The following is a 22686-nucleotide window of genomic DNA, read 5'->3' as shown; positions in this document are numbered from 1 at the left end:
TGGGGCTCTGAATGCACAGTGAACCTTTTCACTTCCGGGGTGAAGAAGGGGGCCACTTCCTGGTTCCATTTTCACGTGAATGCTAGCCTCATGTGAATGATTGCTTCATGTTTCTTCCTCCCTTTTATTTTCCCATCCCTGGCAGCCAAATCCAAACGGGTCCTTGGTGTCAGAGCGCCCATCCATTTCAGCCACATCTGCATCTATCCTCTGTGCCAGAGCCCCCATCCATTTATTATTATTATTATTAAGGAATTATTATTATTATTATTATTATTATCATCATCATCATGGAAATATTATTATTATTATTAATAATAATAATAATAATAAATTTCTTTCACTGCAAAATAATCAGTGTAGAAGCTGCAGCTTTACTTGGAAGTAAATCCTTTGGATCTGAAGGAGACCCATTTTGGAGGAGTGCAGAAATGATCCAGTTTCCCTTATTCTCCATGCTCCCTAAAATACCACCTCCCTGAATCCAATCCACTCTCCTTCCATTTGTAACAGTTGCCTTCTCTTGGGTTGCATCCACACTGGGGAAATAATATGGTTTGAGTCCATTTTAACTGTCCTGGCTCAGTGCTATGGAATTCTGGGAACTGTAGTGTCGTGACACATTGAGCCTTCTCTGCCAGAGAGCTCTGGTGTTTTAGCAAACTAATAAATTATTATTATTATTATTATTATTATTATTATTATTTAGCAGTGCCTTGTTCTCTTTTAGGTACCCTGCCTTGAGCCTTGAGAAGAGCAGACCTTCACCTACTGCGCATGTTGCATCAGACTTCCCATGATGTACAGCTCACCAAATGCAGACTCATGCACCTGCCACTTGGACTGTAGTAACCTCTGCTCCAGTTCCACCTAGTGGCCACATCCATGTCATTTTCCAGTCCAGGAAAGTGTAAAGATATATCACCATGGTGGCGAAACGTCAGGAAGAAACTCTTCTGGAACATGGCCACATAGCCCAAAAAACCCACAAAAAACTGTCACCATGATTTTGACATTCAGAAGCATTCCATGGATTGGCAGGTGACCAGAATTCAAAGACAATCAGTTATGTTTGTACTTTTCCTTCCTGCTCTTTTATCACTGCATTTTAACTATACTACATAAAAGGCAATCCTGTCATAATAATATATGTGTGTATCACTTTGGGAAGTGTCAGCGAAGATCACTGAAACTGCACAGAGAAACTCTGTTCAAAACTTGTGCATAAACTTTTGGAAGATGTTGGCAGAGTCTCTCAGGAGATGCAGATTATTTAAAGAATATATACAGATTATGTTTTCTTTGAATGATATATGCTTCTCCCCCCTCCCCCCAGTACATCCAGGAACATAATACAAATAAAGTTTCCCTTAGGAGTCATATTATCTAGAGCACAGACTGATTTTATAGGGGATTAGGAGAAGCAACCACCATTTAGACTGATGGTAGGCAAAAACTTGTTCTTCCTGTAGCTTCCCCTTGAGTTGAGAAAAGACACAGAGCAACGTTTATACCGTTGTGGCAATGTTTTGTGGTATTCTTTACCTTAAGAAATTTTCCATACCCTTTATTCTTTACTCATCAGATTATGCATTTTTATTACTGAAGGCTTTTTAATGGATTACTGATGGATGGAAAAACTGAGTTTGGCTTTAAACCTGCAGCAAGGGCCGTTGTGGGTGCGAGGTGACCTCAAGTTGGCCAGGTAAATGGTGAAGCAGCAATTATGGATGTGAGAAAAAATCATCTTTATTTCTACAAAATTATCAAATACCAAAGAAGGTAGGAGACACACAGTCAGATGATGTCTACATTCAATCCCCATTGTGAAGACTCGCAGATGCTCATCAGTGGGATCACTCATAACAAGGGTGGACATCAAGATCAAGAAGATCCAGTTTTCCAAACTGGGAAAGGAAAAGACACTCAGAGAAATATTGCTTCAGTGATGTAGAATCCAGATAAGGGCAAGAATGTCCTGAAGATGGAAGTAGGAAGAAAATACACAAAGACACAGCTTATAACTGATGCTAATTTATTTCACGGTGTCAAGTTGCAATCAGATCAACAAACCTCATCGTCTGTTGACACTGCAGAGATATGGCAAATATTAAGTCCACTTCACAAAAGCCTTTTTATATCTAAAGGCAACCCAAAGTTATCTTGACAAATGTTCTGAGGACAAAAACAGGAAGAAAATACATGCAAAGGCACCTTTTAACTGATGCTAATCAGTCTTGATGCTAACAAGCTGCAATCAGATGAACAGGCTTCCTCACCTATTGCCACTCTAGAGTCATGTCAAAAAATAAGCTCTCAACAAAGGCGTATTTTATTTAAAAGGTATGGAAGATATCGAAGAAAGCCAAATGATCAAAACCAATCAAAAGATGCAGAAAGTAATAATGCTTTGCTTTCTATAAGAAGATGTGATGTGGTGCTAGAAGGTTTGTTATCAAGAAATAATTTGATACATTATAATATCTGAATCAGTCAGACTAATAGGGTTTCCTGAGATAGTGTTCTCCTTTGTCCAAGCAGAGATGCAGTCCTTGTTTTCTGTAACAGAGTACAGAAATAAAACCAAGATAGTTGTACTTTTCCATTAGAAAAGTGATACAAATCCACAGTTGAGCAGTATCTTTATTTGAACCAGATGTAGCTGTTCTCCAGAATACTTCATTAGTCTAGGATTTTTAAAAAGCAGAGAGTTTTGAGTCATAAGATTAAAAAAATGATATTTTACCAAAATTTCTTTCTGATCATAATCCAATGCATTAACATTGTTAAATAGAAAGAGATTATTCAATCAGAGGTTCAATGAATCGTTGTTAAATAATGGATCATTGGTATTAGTAGCCAAGAGCAACTTACTATAGCGAATAAGACCAGGCTTGCTGCAGTTACCCAGAGGACCTTCTCATTGGCTGCTTCTAAACTTTGGAATGACTTGCTGGAGGAGAGCTGCCATATTACAACTCTTGATGCCTTCAAGAAGGCTATTAGGACAGATCCCTTCCGGTGGGTATTCCCAGATTGATAGACGGGCTCTCCCATTGTCCCATAACCATGGTTGCTTTACTCATCCCACAATACCTCATTTTCATGAGGGTTAATTTTAGATTGATTTTCGTAAATTGATTGTATTTTATGATGTTTTCTTTTTTAATTGGAGGTTAGGGAAATGTTTAATTTATGATTGTTACCCGCCTTGATCCTTCGAGGAGAGGTGTGCTATAAATAAATTGTATTATATATTATTAAATGAGTGATCAGAATTCACCATATAACTAGGCAGACTGAGGTGACATCTCATCAAACAGCTTTAGGGGGCAGCTCCCCCTTTCCCAGCTGTTCCCTTCTATTGGAAGACAGTGCTGTGTATGCCATGCTATTATTTCTGAAGCCCCTAAATTAAGGCTAGTGGATTCAGTTCCACTGGAAAAGTTCAAGTAAATTTAAACAGCCACACCAGCTTTATGTGCATTGCGGAGGGGAAGGAAATGCCCTCTTGTTCTTCAGGCAGCAAAACGTCTTGGACCAACCTTGTGAGTATTTTATGACTATTGGCTTAAACTGCACTAAAATTTATGACTATTGGCTTAAACTGCAGTGAAGTTATTTTTATTTACTGCACTTTTATACTGCTCACTAAACGAAATTGTCTGGGTGATGGACAGTCTATTAAAATATAAAATACAACACACATCAATACAATAAAACAGTCACCAAATGAGGCAAAATATACAACCGAGATAAAACCCAGCAGATGACAATAAAACATTATAGCATATGAAATCAAGTCAAAAACAGCAGGAGGTTAGAAGTGCAAAGATGGTGAAGCACTGTAACAGTTAAATATTGGCTGAGGTCTCTTGCAAGAGTTCTGCATAATGTCAATGGTCTGTGTCTGGCTACGGGAACATTGGCAGATTATTCTCCAGTCCCCTCTCCTCTCCAGCAGCAAGAGAACAGCTGTTTGGGGGCTATGGGAGCAACATGGCGTGATGGGAGGAAGAGAATACCATCCTCCACACACACACAAAATACGTATGCAAGCACTTACAGGATGTTGGTCATTATGTTAAACAGTATGTTAAACATCTGATTATAATTGCTTTTTAGAAAGAAATTACTAACGTAATTTATAAAGAGAGCAATAACGTTTTAACAGTTATCAAATTACCACTGCCAACTAAGGTTACTATTATAGTAGCACTAATTAGAGCCAGTGTGGTGTAGTAGTTTGAGTGCTGGACTACAACTTTGGAGATCAGTATTTGAGTCTCAGCTCAGCCTACTAAGGTCCAAAACGCACTGCAGAAATAATCCAGTTTGAGACCTCTTTAACTGCCCTGGCTCAGTGTTAGGGAATCCTGGAAATTGTAGTTTATTGTGGCACCAGAGCGCTCTGACGGAGAGGCTAAACATCTCACAAAACTACAGTTCTCGGGATTCCCTAATATTGAGCCAGGGCAGTTAAATGGACTCATACTAAATTATTTCTGCAGTGTGTTTTGGACCTTGGGCAAGTCACACACTCTCTGCCTCAGGGGAAGGCAATGGCAAACCTCATCTGAACAAATCTTCCCTAGAAAACCCCATGTTAGGTTTGTCTTAGGGTTGCCATATGTCGGAAACAACTTGAAGGCACATAAGATCACATTGGTTCAAAGGATCAGTAAGATTGATTTTTGGCAGTGCTACTCCAAGTGGTGGTCTGTGGACTAATGCTAGTCTGAAAGCTATTGGTGCCTGGTCCATGGTGAGTTTCCAGGACAGAAATAAACATTTGTGCCAATGAACCCAAATGTGGGGAGCAGGGGAAGACCCCACTGGGGTCCCACATCAGATAGTTAAGTACTGCTTTGCAAATCATTCACTTGTTGTTAACTGTCATCAGGTCATTTCAGCTTATGACAACCCTCTATGTTCTATTAGCACATTTAGAGCTTTCTGTCTAAAAGGACAGGATCTCAGTAAATGGATCTTTCCCCAGTCCTAGTTATTATAGTATGCAGTTGAATTAATGACAGGTACTCTTTCTGTCCTCACATGATGCCTAGATAAACTTCCAAGTACTGTACCTAGTAAGAGTCCTACATGGATCTCAAGAGACCCTTTCCTTCAAGAAATACAAGGTCGAAGGGGGGTAAAAGCCAGCTAGCAACACCAAGAGCCATATCCTTTGAGAAATAGATAAGGTGATCAGTGTACATTTACATCTCATTTTAAAAAGCACAAGTGTTCCTGGACATTACACATAATTTGGTACTACAAGCAGAAATAATGGAAAGAATAGGGAACAGGTTCCTATACCACAGAAAAGGAGCGCATCAACAAGTGGCAGTTGTGGGACCGGCAATAACTCAAACAACTGATTAATGTAACTGCGTGACTCAGAGTCAGAACGAGTGCCAGGATCATGGGAATCACTAAAGTCATGGAAATCACAGAAAGAACAAACTCACACAAAAACATGCGTGCTTCTCGGTCATGCTCAAAGTGGAGGACGTGCAAAGAAAAATGAGGACATCACTAAATGATAACTAAAACAGTATAAATATAAATCCCTGCTTCTTGGTCGTGCTCAAAAATGGAGGACATTATAAAATTAAAAGCTGAAAGCGACATAAATATAAACGCACGCTTCTTGGTCCTGCTCAAAATGGAAGGCATGCAAGGAAAAATGTAGGACATGCCCAATAAGAGTCATCCAAAGAGGGACAGGGAAGTCCTGGTTAAAGAATATATGTGAAAGTGAAGGGCATCAGTAACAAAGAAAACATATGGATGGAAGCAGTTGGTTCCTAAGAGATCTAAGCCACTACTAAGTCTAAGAATAAAAGAGTGTAAACGTAACTAACACAAGGAAAAACTATAATGACACAACTTCATGTCACTGATACCTTTGCAGAACTCTGTTTTTACAATAAACTTTTGTTATTGTTTCAAGAAACATGTGGCCTGAGTTTTGGAAACACAAAACGCGCAACTGAACGCTAAGAGCTTGGAGAGTTCTCCTCATCACAGGATCCGGTGGCAGCAGCAGTGGGTTTATGAAAGCCCCACAGCCAGAGGACTGCCATCTTGAGGAGAAGGAAGAAGGTGGTTGCTTTGCAATTGCAACGGCTGAAGGAAACCCAAAAGCACTCCTCCAAATGTAAACCCGTGCTTCTTAGTCCTGCTCAAAATGGAGGACATTATGGGAAGTCCTCCTGGAGAGAAGGTGGACATGGAGGACATGGCCAAATAAAAGCTAAAAACACTCATAGAAATAACAATAGCAATAATAAGATTTATTGATATATATATATATATTATTTATTTATTTATTTATTTATATTTTTATATACAAATATACATATATAATATTTATATATTTATATCTATATATCTTTACTCAGAGAGTAAATATATAAATCCATGCTGCTTAGTCCTCAAAAATGGAGGACATTTTGGGAATTTTGGACGGAAGGTGGAAATGGAGGACACGTCCTGGAAAAGGAGGACGCCCGGCCTCCCTGGCCGAAAGCCCTTCCCTCACCCAGGCCACGCCCCCTTTTACAAAATGGCGCCGAAGAGGCTCCTGTGTGAGGCGCGCTTTCCGATCAACCAATCAGAGGCGGCGCGAGGACAGGGCGCGAGAACGTCTCCGCCAATGTTTTCATTGCGTAAGGAGAGGGGACGTTCCGCGCTTAGAAAGAAACAATTCCCTCTGCCCCACAGTCAATGGAGATGGCGCTTCCGTTCCTAAGCCCCGCCTCAGGGTTTTACGTCAACCTATTGAAAAGAACGTCTCAAACAATTCACTCTCCCCACAGCCAATAGAGATGGTGCCTCCGTTCCTAAGCCCCGCCTTGAGTTTTACTTCAACCTATTGAAAAGAACGTCTCAAACAATTCACTCTCCCCACAGCCAATAGAGATGGTGCCTCCGTTCCTAAGCCCCGCCTTGAGTTTTACTTCAACCTATTGAAAAGAACGTCTCAAACAATTCACTCTCCCCACAGCCAATAGAGATGGTGCCTCCGTTCCTAAGCCCCGCCTTGAGTTTTACTTCAACCTATTGAAAAGAACGTCTCAAACAAACCATTCTCTGTCCCCACAGCTAATAGGAATAGCGCTTCCGTTCCTAGCCCCGCCTCATGGGTTTATATCAACCTATTGAAAAGAGCGTCTCAAACAGACCATTCCATGTCTCCCACAGCCAATAGGGATAGCGCTTCCCGTTCCTAAACCCCGCCTCATGGGTTTACGTCAACCTATTGGAAAGACGTATCCCCTGAGCTCGACCAATCAGGACCTCCGCCTTGTCCCCTCACAGGTGGCGCAATGTTATGGGGTTTGGTTTCGCTTTCCCTCAGGCTGAGCCCAGGAGTCACCAGGAGCCATGGCTGAGTTCCTTAATGGCGGGAGCGCCGGCTCTTCTCCTGAGAAGCCAGTGGGCCGAAGAGACGGCGGCGGCGGCGGCGGCAGACAGAGCAGGTGAGGCCGCTATAGAAATGTGCTAGTGATTGCTGTGTGCTTTGTGAGCCGCCTTGGCTCCCTTCTGGGAGAAAGGCGGCATGCAGATTCAAGCAGACCCGCCCTGTCTGGGAGGCTGCGCGATCTCCACCTCCCTCGCCCGCTCTGTTCTGCTGAGAAGGCATCAGTGTGCATGACTGCACTTGTCCCAAAGAGCGCAAGCCAGCCCCGCTGTATTTCTGGGCCTTCCCCACTCAGGGGACCGTGCGTCCTCTTTTTCGAGGGCTTGCCCTCCATTTCAGTCTTCTGTCCGGGAGGAGTGCTCAAATGTCCTCCATTTGGAGCATCGCTAAGAAGCACGGATTTGCATGTCCTCCATCTTAACCTTCTGCCCGGGAGGAATTCTAAAATGCCCCTTGTACGGAGCGGGACATACTGTACTAGATTACCGCACTACGCTCTTCTTAACCGCCCTGGCTGCCTCCTGTTGCATTCTGGGACTTGTAGTTTAAGGAGGGTGCCTTTAGAATTCTCAGCCAGAGAGCTCTTAGGCCTCACTGAACTACAAGCCCCAGAATGCACCAGGAGGCAGCCAGGGCAGTCAGAGTGGAATAGCAGCACTGTAAGAGCCTAGTGCAAAAATGTGCTAAGAAGCATGGATTTATATTTATGTGGATGTTTGTAGCTTTTAATTTCAAATGCCCTACACTTTCTGAAGGCACTACGTTTTGCGATGCCTCGTCCTCTTGTGTTTAAAGGGGATGACGCACCCTCAGGCACCCTCTGAAAGCTGGCCGTGGGAGGAGGAGGATGATGATGATGATGATGATGTTGTTAACTGCCCTTGAGTCAACCCTTTCTCATGGCTACCCTGGGAATGAGGCATCTCCAAGACCCCCCTGTTTTTCACTGTTCTGCTCAGGTCCTGCAAGTTCAGGCCTCTCTGACTAAGTTATTGATAGTGATTAATATTTGAAGGGATGTCATATGGAGGAGGGAGCAAGCTTGTTTTCTGCTGCTCCAGAGAACAGGACCCGGGACAATGATGCAAGCTACAGGAAAAGAGATTCCACCTCAACATTAGGAGGAACTTCCTGACAGTAAGGGCTGTAAATACACTCCCCTGGAAGTGGTGGAGTCTCCTTCCTTGGAGGTCTTTAAACAGAGGCTGGATGGCCATCTGTCGGGATGCTTTGATTGTAAGTTCCTGCCAGGGCTGGGGAGTAGTGCTGATTTTGGGGTTACTCCTTGCCCTACTCCAGAGTAAGATATTTTTTCTTAATGTTACTCCTGCGCCAGTAAAAACCTTTCACTCCTTACTCCTACTCTAGCCCTGGGGAAAAGCCTTGGTTGCTTTCCAAGGCTGGCATAGACATGTGTGTGTAAGTAAATAAGTAAGTGTATTTTTTGCCCCCCAGTCCCTTCCCCAGTGCAATATAATAACATTGCTTTTTGGTGTTTGCATGAACAGTATAATAACAGGAATAAGGAACAACAAATATATTTTGTTACTCCTTATTCCTACTCCTGTAAAAACATCTTACTCCTTACTCTACTCCCCAGCCTAGGTTCGTGCATGGCAGAATGGGATTGGACTGGATAGCCCTTGGGGTCTTCCAACTCTGTGATTCAACTCTGTGATTCTAGCCTATCAAGCTGGCATGTTGTGGTCTTCTCTTTCTGTTGCCTTTGATGGACTCAATCAAGGAGGTCATGGGCATGAATCTACAAGAGCTAACCAGATCAGTGGAGGATGGGGGATGGGATTGAAGAGGCCCCAGGCACAGGGTCACCATGAGTCAGGCTTGACTCCAGAGCAGTTAGCAACAAACAACAACAAGTATGATTATAATGACCAAATATCTACTGTATATACTTGACTATAAGTTGAGAAATTTTTGCCCCAAAATAGCTCCAGAATCCTGGGTAGGGGCAATAGGTCCTTCAACCAAGTCTCTCCCCACGGGGGACAGCCCAGCTAAGGAGAGCTTGGAAAGGGCGAACGCTCGCCCTGGAGTCTCTCCCTGGCTGGGCTGCCTCCATGGGGGAAAGCTTAGCTGGGGACAGGCTTGCAAGGGCGAGCGATCACCAGCAGCCTCTCCTCAGCTCAGCTACTGCTTAAGTCTGACTCTTGACGTATCCATGGGTCATATAAATATAAAGTTGACCTCAACTTATACACTAGGTCGACTTATAGACAGGTATATATCGTATATTCCTTTAAAAATTATTTTCTAAGTTGTTGTTATTTCACTTCCTTTATGACACTTGAGAGACGACCTTGTTTTTGCTAATAACTGCCCTCAAATCAACCTCATGGCCACCTTCTGAATGAGACATCTCCAAGACCTCCTGCCCAGGTCCTGCAGGCTCAGGTCCATGGCTTCCCATGGCTTCCCTGACTGAGTCCAGTCATCTGATTTCTTTCTTTCCACTATCTTCTATCGGTGGTGTCCCTAGCATTGGTCTCACCTGGTGCAGGTGCCTGGAACATAGAAAGTGTGCCTGCACTATTGGAAGTCTGAGAAGAAGTAGGGTGGACTCTGAAGGTGTGAATACAGATCAGGGCTTCTGTACTGGCATCTGGTTCTAAGAACAGAAATTGGACTAGAGGGGACATTTTGATTGTTTCTAGTCTCTAAGCCCGTGATCAGTCTATGGTAGGACTCTCATTCACAGATCCGAAGCAGTAATGCCATTGGATTTATTTTTGTCATATACAGAGGCATACATATAGGCCTTCCTCTCTAGCAGTGACTCATTTGTGCAAGCATCATGTTTATTATGACTTTTGTTTTTTCCTCTTACAGAAACCAGTGTATTACTGACTTCTTTAAACCAGCTGTAAAACAAGGTAAGTAGACCTGAGTCCAAAACATACTGCAGAAATAACCCAGTTTGAGAGTACTTTAAGTGCCCTGGCTCAATGCTAGGAAACTCAGAGAACTGTAGTTTTGTGAGACAGTTAGCCCTCTCTGTCAGAAAGCTCTGGTGCCACAATAAACTACAATTCCTAGGATTCCCTAGCACTGATCCATGGCAGTTAAAACGGTCTCAAACTGGATTATTTCTGCAGTGTGTTTTGGACCCTTGGTTCAATGAATTCTTGTAAGATTGTTCTGCAACCCCTTCATATGTTGCATTTTTCCATGAAAATATGTACAGCTATGTGCAACAGGAAGCTTTCTTCACTTTGCTGCAGGTTTGGAAGCAACTAATAATGCTTTAAATGCATGATATGATGCATTTTATCAGGCTCTTGTTTTATTGCTTCTCCTGTTTGGTAAATAGAACATAAGACAAATCCCAGTGCATTAAGAGTGTGATAATATCATATATTCCTTGGGTTCCCAAGCAGAGTGCTAGTTCTTGGTGTGGGTCCGTAAGCTTTTAAAGTATGAATGTTCAGGTTGGGATGTTAAACAGATATGAGGGATGGCCCATACTTAGAACAAACTCGGTAGAATCTATGGGACCTGTGCTAAGACTGACTGAATCCTCTTGATTTCAGTGGATATAATTGAACTGTGGTTAAGTCTGGAACCAATCCTAATCTTTTGAATTAAACTTAAAAGTTCAGTTCCATAATTTCATACAGTGCGTCCTTGGTATACGCGGGGGATCCGTTCCGGACCCCCCCCGCGTATACCAAAATCCGCGTATGCTCAAGTCCTGTTGTCCCCAATGGCGGCGCGCGTGCACGCACGCCGCCATTGGGGACAACTTCCCTCCCTCCCCTCTCCTCCCCCCAACTCTTTCCTTCCCTCCCTCCCTCCCTCCTTACTTACCTTTTCGTTGCCGGTGCCGCGTCGCTGCCGCCGCCGCCTCAGCCAGAGCCGGGGGGAAGGCCGGGTGGGGGTTTTGGAGGCCAAGAAGCCTCCAGCCTGCCAGCCGGCCCTTCTGCGGCGGCGGCAGCGGAGCACCAGCGCCAGTCCTCCGTGGCTGTGGAGGACAAGCCAAGCCGAGGATGCAGCCTCCTCAAAGAGGCCTGGGTGCCCGGCCCTGGCCTGTCCTCCATGGCCACAGAGGACAAGCCAGGCCGAGGATGCAGCCTCGGCATGGGCCCAGACCTCTCTTTCCCGGGCCTTTCCTCTCCCTCAATGGGCTCCCTGGAGTCCTTTGGGGGAGAGGAAAGGGAGGCAGGGAAGAAGAGGCCTGGGCACCCGGCCGGTCCTCCTCTTCCCGGACCTCCCCTTTACTCCAAAGGGTTCTTCGGAGTCCTTTGAGGGGAAGGGAAGGGAGGCAGGGCAGGAGAGGACTCGGCAGCTGTGGAGGAAGGTAAGTAGGGAACGAGGGAGGAAGGAGGGAGGGAGGAGGGAAGGGGAGGCGAGGGGCGTTGGATAATCTGGAGTGTCGGATAACCGAAGGTCGGTTAACTGAGACTATACTGTAGTATGTAGCCCAAGGCTGTTTTTGTGCCTCTTCAAACCATGCTGATGAAATTCAGCTGCAAATCATACCACGAAATTTTAGTGACAAACAAGGAATTAAATGGAATTCATTTAAAACAAGAAAAATGTTTGCTTTAAATGTTTTGTACAAGTTTTCTGTCAAGTTTCAGAAGCACATCACCTCCTTCTATTAACACAAGCAAAATGCTTGCTTTAAATTGGGATTTTGGTGACACAGTTTGCTGCTAAATACAGGCAGAGAGGCAAGGTCTAAGATCCAGTAAGGTTGCTGATCTCTGACATAGATGGTACCTGGTCTGTGGTATGAAACAGAACTAAAGCCATTAGGGCTGAAGGGCGGGATATAAATAAATAAATAAATAAATAAATAAATGGTATGTTTGGCAAATGAAAACTAAAATGTTCATAAATTGAGGAACATATTGCAACAGATCTCTAAACTGCAATGTCTCAGTGGCTTATTTAAATCCAAGGGACAAATTTGCCTTCAGGCTGTGTTTCTTCCCATAATATTATTTTAATTTTGGAAGACTAACCTTTAGTTTTGTTTTCTTTACATCTGTTTATAAAGACAGAACTGTGTTGTGTTCACCAGAAAAAAGAAATGGGAAAGGTGGCCTTTCAGTCATGTGTACAGAGCACCTTAGAACAAACATGTACTCTCCAAAGCAAAAGAGAAGAAGAAAATTCCCAACACCTCCGCCAAACAGGAGCCCTATAATTGAGGCCCTTTTCAAAGGTGCAAAGTTAGAGAAAAAGGACAATCCAGACAATGATGTTTGTATTCCAACAAAGGCTGCACATCCAAGCTTTGTTGTACGGAAACTCTTTGCATTGGATGGCTCTTCTGATCATTCTTTAATATTAGAAGATTACACTTGCACAGAAAACATTGAAAAGAAGGGTAAATGCCCTATTCAAACAAGATCACCATTAGTAGAAAATGGTAGAGAATGTAAAATGGACTGTATGGATCTGGAATTGACTGGCTCAGACTTGAGCAAATGGCGTTCCACCTCAGAAAATGACAGTTTGAACAAAGAGAGTGTTGCATCTTGCTACAAGCAAACAGTGTGTTCCAAGGCGCTGCAACCTGGTTCAGATAGTCCTTGTTCTCAGTTATCATTAGAAACTCATTGCAGAAAGAGACAAGTAAAGGAGAAAAGGAAGCAGTCTAAGCAGCAATCTTTTGATTCTGGAAAGAAAGACTTAGGAAGTACCTTCCCTAATCAGGTATGTTAAAGAAGTAGTAAGTATCAAATTTATGAAGTTTTAAAATCATAGTATATGTATAACCTTTTCTGTTATGTGAATCATTTTGTAATATTTTAACATAAAATAAGATATGTGGGTACCTTTAGCATGCTGAACTTTGGAGCATGATCAATTATACACAATCTTAAGAATTGGAAAGTAGTATGCCTGGTTGTGATGTGTCACTTTTAGTTTTGGCCAGAGCCTTGCTGCTTTCCTTATGTGGAATGGCCAACTTCTGTGATCTGAAAGTTGCTGTACTTTCCAAGAAATTGTCTGCAGGCTGAATGTATGTATATTGGTACATGAACCTATCTCACAGATGGAGAGTTCTCTAATAAAGTTACCACTGACTAGCAATACAAACTTCTCAAGTACATATATTACAACAACAAAAGGTTAATGTCTGGCATTTATATATACCTTTTTGGTTGGTCAGAGAATTTTAACTAATATATTCAGCTATGTAGAATAGAATCATTTCAGCTGTGTAATAAAGGAATTTCCTGCTACTCCTTTCCATAGCATTCGTTCTGCTATTATTCACTTAGCCCATATATTATATTGTGTATTGCGATAAGAACATTAGTAGAGGTTTCTGTGAGCATGAGATCTCTATGAAGTTTTCAATAAATTTTCCTGTAGCATGACAGTACTTATGGACATAGTTCAGTTGAAAGTTTTAGTGGCAACACAGCCCTCGCTGATACTTCCATTTTTTTAAAAAAAGTTTTCATTTATGGAAGAATTAAGTTTTCTTTTAACTTTTCATTACCAAAAGGGTTGAGTTTGCTATATAACTATAGGGAAATAAGTGAGGATCCATCTGTTGCTGCCTCTCCCTGGCATATGATATTAGGCTAAGGGAGCCTTCTCCATTTTTAGGCTAAGTGAGCTTGGTTCATACTTCTAGTGAGGAAATATGTGGAAATTGCTTTAAGATAATATGGCTTAAATCCAATTGCTCATCCTAGCTAGACAAAATGTATTAATGGGATTTATGTAAGTGTCGGCTTGTGATTTAGCATGCCAATGAATTGACTTTGGTTGGGATTATTAATTGGTTTTCGACCTTTGCCTATACAAATTGCATTTTTTATTATTTTATTTTTTACTGCCCAATAAATTATAATAAATTATTGTTTTCCAAATGATTCAAGCATAATTACTCTAAAAAAACTTGTTAAATCGTTTCTATTCTTATTTGTAGGACACAAGAAATATCTTGAAAGAAAGATCTTGTTTAACTTCGCAGGAATCTTTCTCAGGTACAAGCAGAACCAGTGATGTAGAAGAGATTACAAGTTGCTTGCTTCGCTATAGCATCTTCCCAATAGATGGCTTCACATGTACAGTTGGCCCTTTAAATCTGTGGTTCTAGGCCTCTTTGTAGATGTGAAAAAACACAAATATTTGCACCCCATAATTTCAGTGCTCACATGCATATCGCTGCAGTTGAATAACATGGGGTGTGATGGTCCACGAATGATTGAATTTGAGGATCCTAAAGCTGCAGATCTGAAGGGCCAACCTTAATTAATATACAGTACTATCATATATATGAAAGTAAGTCCGAGTATTTGCCATGTTGTGTGATTTGCAGTAGTTGTGCCAAATGAGCTATTTCTTACAACTACCTGATTGCAAGTAATGAGAAATGTTATTGGAGGGGATGTCTGGTTTTTTCTGATTCTAGATAGAGTATTTCACCATAAGATTCTACAGATAAAAGCATGCTTCAGCCATCCCTCCCATTTCTCTTCCAGTAATTTTTCTCATGATAGTTTTAGTTAATGGTAGAACACAACTGCAGCATCCAAATGTGTTACTTACCAAATTTTGACATATCTCTATAGTAACCTCTATTTTGGAGATGTTATGAAAGCAGTATACCATTTCTCATGTTATTCTGCCATAAGAATAATGAAGTATAAATATTATTTCACAGTTGTTAATGCATTTTGCTACCAGTAATTGCTATTTATTGTTTCACGTGAGAGGTCAATGCTTTTTTAAGGGATGCCTGTACAGTCTAATTATACTTTTTGCCATTTCTTCATCTTTTTGCAAGATGACATTCTCCTCTGCCTGTCACCAAGGCTGCATCCACACTGCAGAAATAATCTAGGCTGATACCACTTTGACTGATGTGTCTCAAAGCTGTGGAATTCTGGGAACTGTAGTTTTGTGAAATGTTTAGCCTTCTCTGTCAGAGAGCTCAGGTGCCACAATAAATTACATGGTATTGAGCCATGGCAGTTAAAGTAGTCTCAACCCAGATTACTTATGCAGTGCCAATTCAGCCCTAGTATTCATTGTAGGAAAGAGCAAAAATCCGAGGATATACTTGGTTTCCAGCATTTGATATCTTAAATCTGTTACTGCTGTTGTATAAGTGTGTGTGTGTGTGTGGGGGGAAACTCAAGTTCACTAGATGTAATGAAATAAAGGAAAATTATTACAACCTTTTTTATAGATGGCACTTGACGCCAGCCAAACTAACTAAAATATATGGCAGTTCAAGAAACAATTGCTGGAAATGTGAGGGAGAAAATGGCACTTCTACCACATGTGTAAAGGCTAAAAAATATTGGAAGAACATATGTAAAAAATAAAAAAACACTAAATATTAACTTTTCATTATCACCAGAAATGTATTTATTAAAAATGCTAATTGGAGTGAATCTGGAGGCAGAAAGAGAATTTGGACGAATCCTCTCACATATGGTGACGGCAGCTAGAATCATATATGCTAGGAAATGAAAAGAACAACAAATTCCAGCTATAAATGAATGGATTTTAAAACTGATCGACAAATTGACCATTTTTCTGAGTAATCAGTCAACACAATTCTATGAAAATGAATGAGGGGAAATATCTGTCCTGTGGGGGTAAATAAGGAACAATTAAGAAATAAGATGTTCATGGCAGAGAGAGAGAGAGAGAGAGAGAGAGACTCTATATATTTACTTTATATACATATGCATACAAAAGATGGATGGATGAACAGGGGTATGTGTGCATACACACACACACACACACATACATAGAGATGGATAGATATATACAAACACATGAGATCTTCCTAATCGAACTATTCACAACTACTTAAGGATAAGGAATGAGAATAAAACCCTGAAATACCAGCAACACAAGCAACAGCAAAGTATAACTAAGCAGAAATCAGGAAGTTTGACTTCTCGGAAGGATGTGGAATGAATGTAAGGATGATTGTATAAAAGATAAATGTGGAAGATGATGATGGTTAGATCTGTTTTATATGTTTAGGTTTGTTTTGTCACATTGAGGGAGTTAGTATATTAAGGTTTGTCAAGAAAGTAGTGACTGATTGTGTTTTCTTTTATTTATGTCAGTGAAACTCAATAAAAATTTATATACAAAGAAGAAGAACTTGAACTTGACAAAAATGAAGGGATAGACCAAGCATTAACCAGTTTTCTAGGGTTTCATCCACACTGCAGAAATAATCCACTATGGAATGCCTTTTTATGGCACCAGAGCAATCTGACAGAAGACTAAACGTCTCACAGAACTAGAATTCCCAGAATTCCATAGTATTGAACCATGACAGTTAAAGCTGTGTCAAACTGCATTATTTCTTCAGTGCTGATAAAGCCTACAGTGACCTGTTTCCCAATCAGTTTACAATTAATATTGGTATGTGCTATTGTTTAATTCTGAAAATGCATAGACATTAATTGCAATAAATCAAAGGGCAGTAATAACCACTAAGTCAGCTGAAACAATCAGCCCCATTATTGGGTGTTTTTCACTACATTAGGTTCTCGGTGTCTGCTGGGGTTTGGTTCTAGGACACCCCCACCCTCGGTGGATACCAAAATCTGTGGATGCTCAAGTCCAATTAAATACATAAATAAATAATAAAAATAATAATAAAACTTTTATTTATATCCCTCTTTTCTGTTACAAGACAATCAAAACGGCTCACAACACATTAAAATCCACATTTACAAAATTATGTCCCTAATTCCCCCCTTAAAACAGGATTAAACAAATTACAATTAAAACATCTATTAAAAACACAATAAAATACAGCGAGGACAGAGCGGTGGGCTGATACATGATGCGGGGGGCAGTCATTCTGTGGCCGGGCACTTTTATTCAGGAAAGGCCTGCCGAAAGAGATCCGTCTTGACAGCTTTTTTAAAGCTGTCTAAGCTGGCAATTTGACGGATCTCGTCTGGCAGACCATTCCATAGTTTGGGAGCTATTGCAGAGAAGGCCCTCTGGGAGGTAGCAGTTAATCTGGTTTTTAAAGGCTGCAATAGATTCCTCCCAGAGGACCTGAGGGTGCAGGGCGGATTATATGGGAGCAGGCGATCCCTCAAATAGGTTGGGCCCAAGCCATGTAGGGCTTTAAAATACAACGGCACAGTAACATGGTGTCCCTTGTATAAAATGGCAAAATCAAGGTTTGCTTTTTGGAATTTATATATATTTTTAATATATTTTCAAACTGTGGATGCTTAAATCTGTGGATAAAAAATCTGTGGATATGGAGAGCTGACTGTATAAATTTTTTAAAAAATGTTCCATTATTGTACTACCAAAATGCTTGTTGATTAGAGAGAGGCTCAGAGAAATTCTTCCTGGAGGGTGTTTTAAATTTCCTTGCCATTAGTCTCTATCAGTCTCAGCAAACACTGATGGAGCCAAAGGAAACATTCTTTAGTGGCATCTTATTGCACTGGCATTCTCTGTGATACTGAAGGGCACAATCCACACAGTATAAACATTCTAAGTAAGTATTAACTACTCATTCTAATCAGTGGTGCTGCAGATGTTTGCAGAATGGAGGCACTTGATGGCTTTAATGTCACTTGTCAACCTAAACACAACTTTTTCAGGGAACACTTTTAAGAAGCCTTATACTGTACAGTTATTGATTTACTTTTATTTTACAGATGAATCCTCATCAGTACAAGTTTCAAAAGCTGCATTTTGTTCAAGGTGGACCTCTGATAAAACTGTCAATAGAGGAAAAAGCCAGCCATGCCCATTAGTATATACTAACTCTACAACTTTATCAAGAGTATCCAAACATAAGGAGTGTCCTGAAAAACAGAAAAGCATCTCTTTAGAAGCAGAACAGACTGGGAACAACACTTTTCTTTTGTGTTCAAAAAACACTGACCAGGTTGTATCATCTTTACCTTTATCAGAAAAATGGCAGCATGTCGCTGCCCATGAATCTTCATCTGACTTGCATAAATTGAACAATAAAGGTTCTGGCTTAAAGGCTTGTACAATGAGTAGAAAACAAAGTGTTTTTAGTAGTGAAGAAGAACTCTCTGACAACAGTGATGAAGAGCTACTGCCACTTGAGAAAATATTGGCTCAGAGTTCCACATCATCTGGAAAAAGCCCAGGACAAATAAATGATGAGGATATTATAACAGACACTGTGAATCTATCACATAGTGTTTCTGTAAGTGGATAAAATAATCTTTTTATCTTAGAAATTCATTTAGCTATTTTCTTGGACTAAAAATCCTCCACGTTTTATCAACTGAAAAGGAGCCTTAGGCCTGTTACAGACTGCCAAAATAAAGCTGCTTGGGGTCTCTTTGGAGGTATGCTGTTTAAATGATGCATGCATCCTAAGAATCCGGAAGCTGCACCAAAGCTGCACTCCAGTGCTTAGGAATGGAGTGTGGCTTTAGCGCAACCTCCGGACTCTTAGGACCCATGCATCATTTAAATAGCATACCTCCAAAGAGACCCGAAGCAGCTTTATTTTGGCAGTCTGTAACAGGCCTTATACTTCTTCCCTTCTTGCCCCTTGCTTCTTCTATCCTAATTTACTTAAATTACAGTTACCATGGAATGCAAACTGAGAAACTTGTTTAATCTCTAGCAGGGAAGAGAAGATTAAAAAGAGTTGGATACGTAGACACAAGGCTTAATTTCAAGTTTTTACACCATAATATATTGACTTGGATGTTGTTATGTTTGAATTGCACACTGTCTTCATGTTGGATGAGGATGCCTTATGAAGGCTAGTATTGTACAGCATGGCTGGGGAAAGAAAAATTCTGTACAGGTTTCCATGGTAACTGCCAGGGCTAGCACACTTTTTACCAAATAGCAATACAGTCTCTTTCCAAAAACTAGTGAGATTTAGCAGCATGCACATACAACATGAATCCAAACCAGTTAGTGTTGCAGTTGTCCCAACCAGTGTACTGATCCAAGGGGATAATCAGAGTTTAGAAGCTATAATAGCTGTGGTGTGCGGTGTGCATCTGCAGGATAGGTCCATGAACATACAATGATGCAGAAATCTGGTGGTTTCTTGGCAAACTATCTGTTCATTTTATTTAAGGGTATACTCTACAGCCTTCATAAGTAATTTGCCATACTGCATATTAAGACCCTCAAAATACAGTAGTATCAAGCCATAACAAAAATATAAAATAAAGTATTGATATAAACGTATGTATACAAAAACCCCAGCCTTGCTTCTTATGTTGCAATTTTAAAAATACAAAATATTATGCTTGAGAGGTCTACTGTCCCTCTAACTTGCCAGCATATATTCTTGATCTTTACTAGGGGAGGAGCTATGCTGTAATTTCTCCAGGTAAATCCAGGTTTAGTTAATATATGATGATAGCTGCTATACATTATTGATGGCATGGGTTCCTGAGATACCTGTTTTAGACATTCACACTTTTCTACAGATATTTCCACTTGCTGTGCTGAAGAGAGCTATTTCTTAAGAGCTTCTCCCATCTCTTTTTTCTTAACTAGTTTAATTTTTCTCCTATATAGATACCTAAACAGTGATTAGAAATTGAAGTCTAATGGTATGAAATACATCATATAAAATCCTTTGAATTTTAAAAGTACTTCTTTTCTTATGTGTTCCAAACTTTCTTTTGAAACTCAGGTTTCCTATATGAACCAAATGGACCATCTCTTGAAGGAGAAAGAAGAATTCAGTAGGTATGCTAGCCTGTGTATTTTTCCTGTCCTTATTGCAGTCTGTAGTGATTACTCATAAGCATAATAGAAAGGATTCACCCATATCTTGACATCACACTGTATTTATCATTTCATATAACAGAACAGTGATTGATCCCCTGTTCAGGTTGGCCTTGCAATTCTAGCCCTTGGACTATTTATCACTTACCTTGTCCTTTTATCCTTAAGTTTCCTTCCTAGGGCCTGAGGGTGAGAAGTGTACTAGACAAGTGGATGTGTTGGCTGTTGGGTTTAGGTTGGTAAACATGGGCAGTTTTCAGTGTTAATTATTAAATTAAAATATCAAGACAGAAGCCGATAAAGAAAAAATAGTAAAGATTCATTGTGTAACAGACATCTACTTTTATGTTGGTTTCACATACAGTATATAGCAGTGATGGCGAACCTATGGCACGCGTGCCAGAAGTAGCACTCAGAGCCCTCTGTGTGCACATGTGCCATTGCCCCAGCACAGAGTTTGTCACTAGAAAGCCAGAGGGACATGGCACTTTGCAATAAATAAGTGGGTTTTGGGTTGCAGTTTGGGCACTCGGCCTCTAAAAGGTTCACCCTCACTGGTATATAGTAATGTCTCTGTTTCATTTTCAGAATAACTCTCGTAACAGCCTAAACTTAAAATAACATTCTGAGCTTCTCTCCACATTCTCAGTTCCCAAAACCTTGTTTGAACCTTATCAATTTATCTCTTTCTGACTGGTCCCATCTCCAGGCTTACAGAGTAATTTTGATGCTGGCTCTGTCTTTACTACCAACCCCCACCCCAAAAAACTGGAGTGGCATCTGGAATAGTTCAGCTATACTGCCAAATAGGTTTAGTGATTGTGGAAGATATAGAGGTAGCTTGAAAAGAAGTAATATTTGGTTAATTGCATTTTATTCCAGAAGTTTGGAAAATTGCATGGCTGAACCACCACCACCAGAAACATAGGCTATTGTATTGTAAGAGTTCATCCTTAGAATGCATATGCTGTTACTGATTCTTTTTGAAATAATCTTGTAAAAGAAAACAGAATATAGCGTTAGCATAATACCGTATAGTGATCAACTCTAGATGCTGCCTCAGGCTCTGGTAACAGAAATATCCAACTAGATTGTTTGTAAGGAGGGAATACTGTATGTGTAAAATTTAGAAACCACTGTAAAGTACTTTGTTATGACACAAGCCAACTGCCTTTTGAAGCAACTTTATATCCATTGCAGGATAAATGAACTAGAGCAACAAGGAATTAAATGGGAAACTGAAATAGAATTTCTTCTTGAAGAACAATCTAATGATGGTGAATTAACTGCTGAACACAGGTGTGTTCTAATGTTTTTTGTCTCTTTACTTTCTCATGTGGTTCTGTTTAAGGAAATGCTATTTCTGCAGTTGACTGTGGTGACCCTTCCATTTTGCTAGCTTTCTAATGGTATCTTTGATCAAGCTGTTTCCATGAAGGAAGTACAATGAAAAGGAACAGGGTGCGGCACAAACCAAATGATAGAAGCCAGTGTACCATTTCTATGGATGATGAATCATCCCAGTCACCACAATCTCTTGTGCTTCATTGCCTTCCATCCAGTCTTCATTTTCCCTCACAGTGATGCTTAATCTTTGAAATACAGGAGATGTTAGGTGCTGGAATGCATTAAGAGAATATGATGGTAGTCTATAGCCTTGGGTTGCCAAAATGTGTATAGCTCCTCATCTGATTCAGATCAGAAACCTGGACAGATCTCCCCAGCCTGGCAACTTCCAGATGAATTGAACCACAACTGCCACCATCCCCAGATAGCATAAATGACGAAGACCCCGTATCATCCACTGCTGTACTTAGGTTCTGTAATTTCAGGCCTGTGGCCTCCCTGGTTGAATCCAGCCATCTGGCATGTGGTCTTCCTCTCTTTCTACTACACTCTATTTTTCCTAGCATTGTTGGCTTTTCTATTGAGTCATGCCTTCTGATGGTGTGGCCAAACTATAACAGTCTCAATTTGATCATTTTGGCTTCCAGGGAGAGATCAGGCTTGATCTGTTCAAAGACCCATTTGTTTGTCTTTTTGGCTGTCCACAGTACCCTCAGCACTCTTCTCCAGCACATCTCAAATGAGTTGATTTTCTTCCTGTCCTCTTTCTTCACTGTCCAGGTCTCACATCTGTACAGTGGCTTGGACAATTCTAATTTTCATATTGTTGTATATCTTTACACTTTAGGATCTTATCCAGTCCTCTCAGAGCTGCCCTCCCCAGTTCTAGTCTTCTTCTGATTTCTTGACTGCGGTATCCGTTTTGGTTAATGTTTGATCCAGAGTACAAGAATTAGTTGACTATTTTGTTTGCCTCATTATTTAGGTTGAATTTATGTAGATACTCTGTGGTCATGATTTTAGTTTTCTTTGTGTTCAGCAGTAAGCCTGCCTCTGCGCTTTATTCTTTGATCTTCCTTAGTAATTGCTCCATGTCTGTGATGCTTTTTTACTACCAGTTTGGTGTCATCCACATATCTTAGATTATTGATTTTTCTTCCTCTTATCCTCACTCTTCC

General features: G+C 40.8%; 1 protein-coding gene across 4 annotated transcripts in view; it reads left to right on the top strand.

The window, feature by feature from the left end:
- Positions 1-7338: 7338 nt before the first annotated feature.
- The window catches only part of SLF2 (SMC5/6 complex localization factor 2), a 48887-nt gene continuing 33539 nt past the window's right edge, over positions 7339-22686 (top strand). For 3 of the 4 annotated variants that reach the window (XM_089509750.1, XM_089509749.1, XM_089509748.1), the window contains exons 1-7: positions 7339-7487; positions 10277-10320; positions 12450-13111; positions 14343-14400; positions 18079-18602; positions 20067-20122; positions 21362-21460. In XM_089509750.1, coding sequence (XP_089365876.1) covers positions 7393-7487; positions 10277-10320; positions 12450-13111; positions 14343-14400; positions 18079-18602; positions 20067-20122; positions 21362-21460 — 1538 coding nt within the window. In that variant the 5' untranslated portion in view covers positions 7339-7392. Of the gene's footprint in view, positions 7488-10276; positions 10321-12449; positions 13112-14342; positions 14401-18078; positions 18603-20066; positions 20123-21361; positions 21461-22686 lie in introns of those variants that run through there. The other variant, XM_089509751.1, reaches the window with a different exon arrangement.

The sequence above is a fragment of the Sceloporus occidentalis genome, unplaced genomic scaffold (genome assembly GCF_023333645.1).
Source record: "Sceloporus occidentalis isolate IW3139 unplaced genomic scaffold, rSceOcc1.0.p SCAF_2, whole genome shotgun sequence".
Lineage (NCBI taxonomy): Eukaryota > Metazoa > Chordata > Lepidosauria > Squamata > Phrynosomatidae > Sceloporus > Sceloporus occidentalis.
Note: the sequence above shows the minus strand (reverse complement) of the source record. Positions and strands in the feature narration are given on the sequence as shown.